Below are 12339 nucleotides of genomic sequence, written 5' to 3' on the forward strand. Positions count from 1 at the left end.
GTAAGGGACACCAGACTCCCAGTGTCTCAATCCTGACTAAGTGAGCTCTTCTGCTCCTTCGCGTTACGGGATCTGACCTGAAAGCCCCCTCCCTGCCAAAGAGGTCTTCTGCCACATGACTGGTTCTCAGGACAGAGCCTTCCTAGGCCAGCCACCCAAAGGCTGAGGAAAACTCCAGGCTGAAGAAAATTCTGAGACTAGATTTTCAGCCCAGCCTCCCAGAGAAAGGAACCCATACTTTATAAATATTTATTTTCTGTTTAATTAAATATATCAGTTTGTCTGCTACATGTTAACATAAATAATATCTTTGTGAAAAATAAGCATATTTTCAAAGGCAAAAACAGAGAGTAAAAAGAATGTTATTTTGTTACATTTTGAAAGTCTTTTTTAATGACTTGCTTAATAGCAATGGCACCTTCTTTGCAACTGTATATACGTACATATATATACATATACATATATATATATGTGTGTATATATAGCAACACCACCCTGCAGAGTCTCTGAAAACAGTAGCAAGATTGCAATTAGAAGTAACAACGAAGTAATTTTATGGTTGGGGGGTCATCACAATGTTAGGAACTGTTTTAAAGGTTCACAGCATTAGGAAAGTTGAGAACCACTGCACTCGATCCTTGAGTGTGATTGTGGCACTAGCATAGAGTTTATAGCATCCCCAGTGGATGCAGAGTCATTGGCAGACACGTCAATCACTGTTCTATTGGAAGTGGTCGCAGTTAAAGCATATGTGGTTCTGTTTGTAGTATTAGTGGTAACACTGGCTATATAAGTGGGTAAATAACTGGCTGTCGCATACTGTGTTACCAAATGAGTTTCTGCATCTGTGAAAGCTGTATCTGAAATCATGGCATCTGAATTTACAACGTGTGTACTGTTGCCTGTGGCACTGCTGGATTTATTTGCATTGGTGATGTTTTCAACATGTCCTGAGTCATATATATAGAACTGATTATGAGGAAAACATGTGATACTTGGAATGGAAGCATTTGAAATGCCCTTGTCATAAGTCTCTAAATTTGTGGAATTTATGTTGAAAATATATGTAGTCACTGGAGTAGTAGATGCTGTAGTTAAATTGTTGTAGCTTCAACACTATTATTTGTGACATTCATACTATTTGCTGGGAAAGATATGTTTATGGTAGAAATCTCAACACTAGAGTTTGCTGTAATGGAATCTGTAGGAAAGGAGGTAGATACTCAGGAAGAGTAGAATTAATAGCAATATTAGGAAGATGTATTGTATAAGGTGTGACTGTGGTTTTAAAAAAAAGCTAAATTAGTGGTATAAAGAGTAACACTCACAAGAAAAAGTGTAGTTATACCAGAGTATGTGGTGATAACTGTGACATCAGCAGTACTTGTTGTATAAGGTGTATTGACCATAGGTGAAGAATCATATGGTGGTCAGTAACATGAACTATAGTAAACACAGTAGCTACATCTGGAAGAGGAGAGTTGGCTATGGTATCAGCAATACTTGTTTCACTAGTTGTCATTGTGACAGGAATCACAGCACTGGTGCTAACAATAATAGGACATATAGGGGAAGTTATAGTGAGGTCAGTAAGTGGCGCTAGTAGTGTTGTCACCAGTACTTGTCTCAGGAGCTGTGGTCGTGACAGGGATCCCATCAGCAGTGTTAACAGTAGAAGGACTCCCAGGGAAAAGTGTAGTTATGTCAGGAAATGAGGTACCAGTTGTGTTGTCAACAGTACTTGTTTCAGCAGCTATGGATGTGAAAGGAACAACATCAGTAGTGGTAGCAGCAGGAGGACGTATAGGGAAAGTTGTAGTTGGGTCAGGAAATATGGTGCCTGTTATGTTGTCAACAGTACTTATATTAGTAACTGTTGCACTAGCAGTAGGAGGACTTGGAGGGAAAAGTGTAGTTGTGTCAGGATATGTGCCACCAGTTGTGCTGTCACCAATACTTGTATTAGAATCTGTGGTTGTGAAAGGATTCACAGAAGGAGTACTTGTAGAGAAAGGTGTAGTTATGGAAGGAAACATGGTACCAGTTGTGTTGCCAATAGTACTTGTATTAAAATCTGTGGTTGTGAAAGGATTCACATCAGTAGTGTTAGCAGTAGGAGGATTTGTGGGGAAAGGTGTAGTTATGCCAGGAAATATGGTACCAGTTGTGTTGTCACCAATACTTATATTAGCAGCTGTGGTTGTGAAAGGATTCACATCAGTAGTGTTGGTAGTAGAAGGACTTGTAGGGAAAGGTATAGTTATGCCAGGAAGTATGGTGCCAATTGTGTTGTCAGTAGTAGTTGTTTCAGGAGCTATGGTTGTGACAGAATACACATCAGTTGTGTTAGCAGTAGGAGGACTTGTAGAGAAGGGTGTAATTGTACTTATGGTGGGAAACATGGTACCAGCTGTGTTGTCAACAGTACTGGTATTAGAAGCTGTTGTAGTGTTAGCAGTAGGAAGAGTTGTAGGGGAAAGTGTAGTTGTGTCAGGATACATGATGCCAGTTGTGCTGTCACCAGTACTTGTATTAGAATCAGTGGTTGAGAAAGGATTAACAGCAGTAGTGTTAGCAGTAGGAAGAGTTGTAGGTAAAGTTGTAATTATGGTGGGAAGCATGGTACCAGTTGTGTTGTCACCATTACTTGTTTCAGGAGTGGGTGTGAAAGGTGTAGTTGTGTCAGGATACATAGCACTAGTCATGTTGTCACCAGTACTTATATTAGAATCTGTGGTTGTGAAAGGATTCATATCAGTTGTGTTAGCAGAAGGAGGACTCGGAGAGAAAGGTGTAGTTATGTTTGGAAATATGGTACCAGTTGCATTGTCAACAGTAGTTGTTTCAGGAGTAGGTGTGAAAGGGTTCACATTGGTTGTGTTAACAGTAGGAGGACTTGGAGAGAAAGGTGTAGTTATGTTTGGAAACATGGTATCAGTTACATTGTCACCAGTACTTGTTTTCAGGAGTGAATGTGAAAAGTGTAGTTGTGTCAGGATACGTGGCACTAGTTGTGCTGTCACCAGTACTTGTGTTAGAATCTGTGGTTGTGAAAGGATTCATATCAGTTGTGTTACAGTAGGAGGACTTGTAGAGAAAGGTGTAGTTATGTTTGGAAACATGGTAACCAGTTGCATTGTCACCAGTACTTGTTTCAGGATGATGTGAAAAGTGTAGTTGTGGTCAGGATACGTGGCACTAGTTGTGCTGTCACCAGTACTTGTGTTAGAATCTGTGGTTGTGAAAGGATTCATATCAGTTGTGTTACAGTAGGAGGACTTGTAGAGAAAGGTGTAGTTATGTTTGGAAACATGGTACCAGTTGCATTGTCACCAGTACTTGTTTCAGGAGTGATGTGAAAAGTGTAGTTGTGTCAGGATACGTGGCACTAGTTGTGCTGTCACCAGTAATGTGTTAGAAATCTGTGGTTGTGAAAGGATTCATATCAGTTGTGTTAACAGTAGGAGGACTTGTAGAGAAAGGTGTAGTTATGTTTGGAAACATGGTACCAGTTGGCATTGTCACCAGTACTTGTTTCAGGAGTGAATGTGAAAAGTGTAGTTGTGTCAGGATACGTGGCACTAGTTGTGCTGTCACCAGTACTTGTGTTAGAATCTGTGGTTGTGAAAGGATTCATATCAGTTGTGTTAACAGTAGGAGGACTTGTAGAGAAAGGTGTAGTTATGTTTGGAAACATGGTACCAGTTGCATTGTCACCAGTACTTGTTTCAGGAGTGAATGTGAAAAGTGTAGTTGTGTCAGGATACGTGGCACTAGTTGTGCTGTCACCAGTACTTGTGTTAGAATCTGTGGTTGTGAAAGGATTCATATCAGTTGTGTTAACAGTAGGAGGACTTGTAGAGAAAGGTGTAGTTATGTTTGGAACATGATACCAGTTGCATTGTCACCAGTACTTGTTTCAGGAGTGAATGTGAAAAGTGTAGTTGTGTCAGGATACGTGGCACTAGTTGTGCTGTCACCAGTACTTGTGTTAGAATCTGTGGTTGTGAAAGGATTCATATCAGTTGTGTTAACAGTAGGAGGACTTGTAGAGAAAGGTGTAGTTATGGTTTTGGAAACATGGTACCAGTTGCATTGTCACCAGTACTTGTTTCAGGAGTGAATGTGAAAAGTGTAGTTGTGTCAGGATACGTGGCACTAGTTGTTGCTGTCACCAGTACTTGTGTTAGAATCTGTGGTTGTGAAAGGATTCATATCAGTTGTGTTAACAGTAGGAGGACTTGTAGAGAAAGGTGTAGTTATGTTTGGAACATGGTACCAGTTGCATTGTCACCAGTACTTGTTTCAGGAGTGAATGTGAAAAGTGTAGTTGTGTCAGGATACGTGGCACTAGTTGTGCTGTCACCAGTACTTGTGTTAGAATCTGTGGTTGTGAAAGGATTCATATCGGTTGTGTTAACAGAAGGAGGACTTGTAGCGAAAGGTGTAGTTATGTTTGGAAACATGGTACCAGTTGCATTGTCACCAGTACTTGTTTCAGGAGTGAATGTGAAAAGTGTAGTTGTGTTAGGATACGTGGCACTAGTTGTGCTGTCACCAGTACTTGTGTTAGAATCTGTGGTTGTGAAAGGGTTCACATTGGTTGTGTTAACAGTAGGAGGACTTGGAGAGAAAGGTGTAGTTATGTTTGGAAACATGGTACCAGTTGCATTGTCAACAGTACTTGTTTCAGGAGAGGTTGTGAAAGGGTTCACAGTGGTTGTGTTAACAGTAGGAGGACTTGGAGAGAAAGGTGTAGTTATGACTGGAAATGTGGAGATTGTTGTGTTGCCAATAGTACTTGTTCCAGGAGCTTTTGTTGTGAAAGGATTCTCAGCAGTTGTGTTAGCAATAGGAGGACTTGTAGGGAAAGGTGTAGTTATGCCAGGGAATATGGTACCAGTTGTGTTGTCACCAGTACTTGTTTCAGGAACTGTGGTTGTGAAAGGATTTGTAGCAGTAGTGTTAGCAGTAGGAGGTATAGTTGTATCAGGAAGTGTGGTTGTGAAAGTAGTTGTTGGCTCAGTTGTGTTTGTGTGAGGAGAAGTGCTCACAGTTTCAGTGCTAGATACAGGTGGGTAAGGGCTTGTGGGGAATACACTGGTTGTGTTTGGGGTTGGAAGTGTAGGATCTCCATAATCCCAAATAACTTCAGTCAGCTCCTCCAGCTTCATACTGTGTTCAGTCAGTTGAATTGTTAGTGTCTGCCAAAGAAAGAAATGATCATGTTGATACATTAGAACTTATTAAACAGAATATTGAAGTTACTTTTCAACATTAACTTTAACAAAAACTATCTATTCCCTCCCAAAACAGTAAATGACACCAATCTTTTATTCATCTTAAATGGTCATAGATCACCATGTTGACATGTCTCGTGTGTAACTAAGTGCTGGAAATCTCTTTCTTCACACTCTCCTATGTCCAAACTCTAATGTTCTCAAATATTTACAGTTATGATTAAAGTTAACATTCATTCTGTCTTTGACATTCATCTTTCCTGGCAGCCATTACTGTCAATGCTAGTATAGGTCCTGCCATATAACATGCATTAAATGTGTTGTAGAGGTGTCCCAAAATGATACTCTGTTATTTTCTGCAGTAGGATTAAATAGAAACAATATATCCAGAAAAAAAATTGAATCCAGTAATACAAGAAATATTTTAGTATATTAAAGTATGTAACTAATAAGCCCACAGTGAGGGAGAGTGCAGGTGGTCTTCTTTTGTGCTCAAAATAGTCATTTTCCAAAAGCCCAATGCTGGTAACACATTGTTTTCTCCATTTAGAATTAGGAACTATAGCTATTCATTGTCAATTCTCTAAACCATTCTGTTTGAGCTAAGGCATTAGTTTATAATTAGTCCATGACCTAAAGTTACTATTCAGTTCTAAGTTACTATTTCATGGGCTGCTATTCTATCAGTAAACCACCTTGCAAAATGTCATTTTGCTTGGTTCCAGGGCTGAGGCAAAGCTGCCACTCTAATAGTTTTAGTAGTTTGGCATTTATGGCATTCTGTAGGCAAATAGGCACATTTTATACTATAAGTGAAGCATATTCCCATAATAATAATAACAGTTAAGTGTCAACTTAAAGCTGGTAAAGAGCCATTAGTTTGCCGAGGGATGGGCACACTGCAGGCAGGAGAGAGGATCTTCACAAAAATGTTCCTTGGCTTTAGCCTCTGAGTAAAAATGTTACTATGCTCTGTTAGATAGCCTAGGAAACTGTCTATTCAATCTAGTTCAATTCATTAGTAAACACAACAGAAAGGATATCATCCAGACTACAGATCATCAATACCAGAGTACAAGGGAAAGACCACCAATGCTGTACACTTTACAACAGTCCTCATATATTTGCAGGGGCATACTTCTATAGATGTGCAACCTTCTAACATGTATTACATATATTAGAGATAAGTTAATAAAATAATAAAGGGAGATCACAGTACTACTCCCTTTAGACATACCTGATTGTAGGGGTCACTTGTAAAATTGTTCTGGATGAATTGCTGGTTGTTATAGGTACAACGGACTTGTACCACATAAGTAGAGTTTAAACCCCAGATTCTAATGTATCCAATTTTCACTGAATTTGAGCCACTCAGGTACTGATTATGTAGGACCTGGATTTTCAAGGTGCTCTATAAAGAATTTATAAGGAGAAAATATATGTAATGCACATGTAATAAACTGTCTTCTATGTTGCAAAGTGAAGATATTTTGGACTACTTTTACTGTTTTCTTCTTTCTACTTTTTATTAAATATTTCATGATTACATAATTCCCATGTACCAGCCACGACAAATTTGATGGTGTCTGTGATGGATAATCTTGATTGCCAACTATATCTGGAAACAATTACTCACCTGTGAAATGTTTTCTGGGTTGGATTATTTGAAGTGGCAAAACCCACCCTAAATCTGGGCCATACCTTCTAGTGACAGCCCACACAAAAAGGCAGAAGCAAGCATTTTTCTTTTTCCCTGCTTGTTTTCACTCCTTCTGGCAAATTTGTCTGTCCTCTTATGAGACATTCCTTTTGTGGTATTAGAACTGACTGCTGTGAGATTCCAGTTGAGACGTCCATTCTCATGAACTGAACAGCTTCCAGATTCTTGGCTTTTCATTCTGGAGACAGTTATTATTGGGCTAGGCAGGCCACAGCCTATATACTACTCTAATAAAGTCCTTTTATGTGTGTGTTTTTGAAGGTGTGTGTGTGTGTGTGTGTGTGTGTGTGTGTGTGTGTGTGTGTCTGTGTGTGTGTGTTCATTCTATTACTCTGGAGAACCCTAATACAATGCCAAAGATAGATTTATGAACCAAGAAATGATCTGTAAATTATTTTTGATGTATTCTTACTAATTTTTATAATAAGGTATCATTATTTCTTTTTTTTTTCAGATGAAGACAATTAGACTGTAGAAAAGGAAGCCATCCATTTTCACAGGGCTAAGTGACATAGATGGTATGTTGGTATAATTAATACAGTAGCATACGAAACTGTCACTGAATTAAGAAAGCTTAAAAGGGACATAGTAAATTTCTTAAACCATGATCCAGTATTTAAACATCAATATGAGTTAAAATGAAATCAATTATGAGAGGTTATGTAAGTAAAGCAAAATGTAAATCATAGCAAAAATACCATTAGTGTTAAGGAAATGGAAGAAAAGCCACCTTGGGAATAGAACAGACATGAAAAGCATTAATGGGGACATGGAAATCGAGACCTCTTGAAGGACAATTAGAAGCAACATGAACCAGACAAGTAATAAGGCCAATTAGACAAGAACTTAGTATGAGACTGATCTAAAGACAAACACTTAACCATTCTGTGAAAAAAAAAAATCAGGGAGTAAGAGAGTATGCTTGAGTCTGATGATAACATCAGAAAAATAAATAAAAATATTCCATTACATTTTGAAGAACTAACAAAGTCAATGAAATGATGTGTGACTATAATCCCAGCCCTTGGAGAGACTGAAGTGGAGGCATTGTGCCTGAAAACCTGATGGGCGACATAGAAAGTTTAAAATCAGTCTGGGTAAGAAAGGATGAGATCCTGTGTCAAAATAAATGAATAAATAAGCAGCTACAGAGGTGGCTCAGTGGCTAAAAGCATTTGCTGCTCTTCTGGAGGACCAGAACTTAGTTTCCACCACCCATGTCAGGCTCACAGTCACCTGAAACTACAGCTTTGAGGCATCTGAGACCTTACTCTGGCCTTCTCAAATGCCCCATACCAAATAATATTTTTTTCATTAAAAATAAATAAATAAGATATCTTGTTACTGACTGGGCATGCAGAACCAAGGAGAAAAAAAAATCAAGAAATACATAATGTGAACAAAATAATTAGCCTGTAGGTTATTGATTTAGAAGATGTGATTATTAAATTTATTTCAACTTTGAAAGCTACTTGGTAGAAAAATTTACACTACAGAAATGAGCAAATGCTACATACAGCCCCCCCCCCACACACACACTTCCAAGCTGGTTTACCAGCCATAGTGGCATCAATAATAATCTCCCAGTCCCCAGAGAAATCTGGGAGTTTCTTTTATCTCAGGCTGATCTTTAGAGTAGGGGAATCTCTCAAATATTATAAAAGAATTCATTATTATTACCAAATTTTAACTTTCGAGTTAGGACTTATTTAAAGACACAATAATGTTATAAGAAAGAAATGCTAGACAAAAGTGTCTCTTAAATTCAATAATGAAGCCAGGCAGTAGTGGTACAGCCTTTAATCTCAGCACTTGGGAGGCAATGGCAGGCAGATCTCTATGAGTTTGAAGCCAGCCATGTCTAGAGAAAATTCCAGGACAGCCAAGGCTACACAGAGAAACTGTGTCTCAAAAAACAAAACACCAAAAGAATCAATAATGAGTTAGCAGAAATATAAGACAAAACCAGGACTTACTCATAAATGTCTTTATGTACAAGAAACATTTTGATAGGTAACGTATTCAACCCTGCTACTGCTAAATCAAGAACAAAGAACAGAACAGAAGGGATGAACTAGCACTCTAAGTTTTGTACTTCATGTCAAAGAGGCAGGAGGTGCCATATCTTGAACATAAGCCCTGGGCCCAGATCCGCCCATCATAGTGTTCTTCTTGTAGGTTTCTAGGACCTTCTGGATACTTCCATTTCCCCAATCTCCCATACTTCTCTCGCCTACAGTCTCAATAGGATGTCCTCACCTCTATCCCACTTTCCTGGTAAGTGAAGACTTTCATGGGACATGACACATGCAGTAAGCATCAAACTCCTACCCAGATCCAGCCAATGGACAGGACATTTTCCACAGTTAAGTGGAGAGTGGGGACTGACTTTCACACGAACTCTGGTGCCCTATATTTGACCACGTCCCCTTGATTGGGAGGCCCAGTGGCACTCAGAGGAAGGACAGCAGGCTACCAAGAAGAGACTTGATACCCTATGATGATATACAGGGGGAGGAGGTCCCCCTCAGTCACAGTCTTAGGGGAGGGGTGTAGAGGGAAAGTGAGAGGGAGGTAGGAATGGGAGGATACAAGGGATGGGATAACAATTGAGATGTAATATGAATATTATCAATAAAAAATGAATACACAGAAAAAAACAAAGAGGCAGGAGGTAGAAAGAGGGTTGTGTTCTGGTAGTCATGTATATAGAGTAATTGTGAGTCTTATTGCATCATAAGATTTATTTATACCTAATCCATATATATGTATATATGTATATACATATATGTATGTATGTATATATAAAACTCAGCACAGAATATCCTCACCAAAAGAAAATAATAAAATCTTTCTAAATGGATATCTGTAAGTTCTTCTGCTGTTGAAAAACAAGGCAAACCATTTTTTAAATTTTCTAACCATTACATTTTTAAGGAGTAAAAAGAATAGCAAGGACTAAAAAAAAAAAAAATCTTTTTGCCCAGTATCTCTAAGTTAGTTCAGGTTGTATTCAGTATAAGAATACTCATGAGATGTTTTACTCTCTCTTTCTTTAAACTCAGCATTTGAATATTTCAAATTAGGCTAGTACATTTTCAAGTGCGCAAGAGCCAGAGATGGGCAGTGAGTGCCATTTTGTATAGTATATGTCTCAATCACGGTCTCAATCCTGGCCACTGTGTTTTAACATTAAATCTAGATCAACTGGCATGTTATCTGTGATCAGATCTAGGAGCCAGCATAAACAAAGCATGAAAAAAATGCCAAGTTACCCCACGGATGCACATAATTGTAAAAAAGAACAGAGGGGTATTGAACAAACATCTAACATTTGAAGCACTGTTCCAAAAGGCACAATTGGTTTGTGCTACAGTGGCCCATGGGTTAGGACAAGGGTATGTGATAACCAGGTGATGGACTTGACATACAGTGATTTATATAATTCTCAAGAGAAGAAGTTAGATTGCCTATGGAACCCTCCAGCACATGGTGTATGTTAATAGCATTGTTGCCTCTAAGAAATCATTCTTCTATAGTTGTCATTTTTTATGTAACCCTTATGCTTTTGCCTTTCTGAATGAGATATGCTAACCCACCTTTGCTTCTGGGCTTGATTGCGTATCCTTTACTTTGCTAACGAGAATCAAGTCAACTTGATACAAAACATAATTTTAAAGTAAGAACTTGGTATTTCCACTTCTAATTTTTAAAGATATGTTTATTGACCTATGTCTATGTGTGTGAACCTGTGTGAATGTATGTGTACTGTGTACATTTAGGTGCCTTAAGACTTAGCCCAAAATGCACGGATTCTTCTGGAACTGGAGTTACAGGTGGGTGTGAACTGGATGAAGTGAGTGCTCGGAGCCACATACAGTTCCTCTGCAGAAGCGGGAAGCATTTTTTTTTTTTTATCACTGATGCCCTTCATTTCTATTTTCTTCCCTCACACAATCATGAAAACGTCATTCTCAGATGTCCCCCATAATGTCGTTTGAGCTCATCTTCAGATCAGCTGACTACAAGCCTGGCAATAGACAGGTGGCTATCTGCAGACATGCATGATCCAGCCAAGGTCAGTCAATGAAGATCAGATCATCTGAACTCAGAAAATTCATGATCTCCGAAAACTTTTGCTGTCAAATATCTTGCTGGCAATGGGGCTATGAAAATATCAACTATACAGTGGTATTGCATAACGGATCATTTGTGTAACATTTATACTTCACAGTTTTATCAGCCAAAAAACTTCTTATCCATAGGAAGAAACTGTATATTGAAAGATACATTTCCCCCCAGGATAATATGAGTTCCAAACTTCTTTTCAAATATTGATGGTATTCTGGTTACATGTATAATAAGGACTGCTTTCTTGTTTACTTTAATGTTAATAACATAAATTAGATAAGTACAGGCAGGAAATATTTCTTCATAAGATGTAAGACACAGTCATTTACACAGCTAGTGGGTAATATCTAATCTGTAGGTAACTGGGAAAACATTTATAAGCTCAATAAGGTAGGTCTTACCTGTGCTGCTATAAAGGTAGCCAAGAAATAGTTTCCCTTTTCATATGTATCTGAAAACAAGAAAAGAATAGATACTTATCTCTTTCAGTTGTAGCAGATAACCTTATGTTGAGTCCAAAATATCCTAAATGGATCTCAATGACTGAGGAGGTATTCTTCATTTTCCTGAGAAGCAATAAGAATAATAAGCAAGCACTTGCCTACCATTCACTAGACCTGGGTTTGATCTCCAACACTAAAGGGAAATGAATGGTCTACCACTTTAATTTCAGGTTATTATCTGGCTTCCCAGGACCACCTGGCCAGGGATGGCACCACCTACAATGGTGGTCAAACTTTAATTAACAAAATGTACCCCAGGCTTGCCCATAAGCCAATCTCCCAGGAGCATTTTCTCAATTGAAGATCCCTGTTCTAAAATGACTGAATCTGGTGTCAAGCTGACATAAAATAGCCAGCACAACTATTTGATAAATGCAAAAAACAAACAAACAAACAAATAAAAACTCTAAAACAAGTATCAGACATGAGAAATATCTGCTTGAGTTAGATCAGTGTAACATATCCTTCTAAAATACTGAATATTGCTGTTGCTCTTGGTCCCTTCTCAGAGGTTGAAAGTAAATCCCTATTGGTGAAGACATCACATACTTTGGACATAAGACTCAGAAGATTTGAGCTGGATCTAACCTTAGTACAAGCAAGTACCAAGTAAACTGTCCAATGAGGGGAGCAATCTAATAGTCCTATCAGCTGTGGCATTTAGGAATGAGAACAAGGACCAGCATGGCAAGCTATCACAAAATGTACAGTAGTGGCACCATATCTTCGTGGTAACCAAGACCCA

General features: G+C 38.5%; 1 protein-coding gene across 1 annotated transcript in view; it reads right to left on the reverse strand.

The window, feature by feature from the left end:
• Positions 1–606: 606 nt before the first annotated feature.
• The window catches only part of Mgam2 (maltase-glucoamylase 2 (putative)), a 79370-nt gene continuing 67637 nt past the window's right edge, over positions 607–12339 (reverse strand). Inside the window, exons 45-52 of the mRNA XM_051152402.1 lie at positions 11493–11542; positions 6478–6651; positions 4280–5204; positions 3894–3998; positions 3604–3807; positions 3150–3232; positions 1622–3041; positions 607–950 (exon numbers count right to left, since the gene is read on the reverse strand). Of these exons, the coding sequence (XP_051008359.1) occupies positions 607–950; positions 1622–3041; positions 3150–3232; positions 3604–3807; positions 3894–3998; positions 4280–5204; positions 6478–6651; positions 11493–11542 (3305 nt within the window). The remainder of the gene's footprint in view (positions 951–1621; positions 3042–3149; positions 3233–3603; positions 3808–3893; positions 3999–4279; positions 5205–6477; positions 6652–11492; positions 11543–12339) is intronic.

This window comes from Acomys russatus, chromosome 10, assembly GCF_903995435.1.
Source record: "Acomys russatus chromosome 10, mAcoRus1.1, whole genome shotgun sequence".
NCBI classification, from domain to species: domain Eukaryota; kingdom Metazoa; phylum Chordata; class Mammalia; order Rodentia; family Muridae; genus Acomys; species Acomys russatus.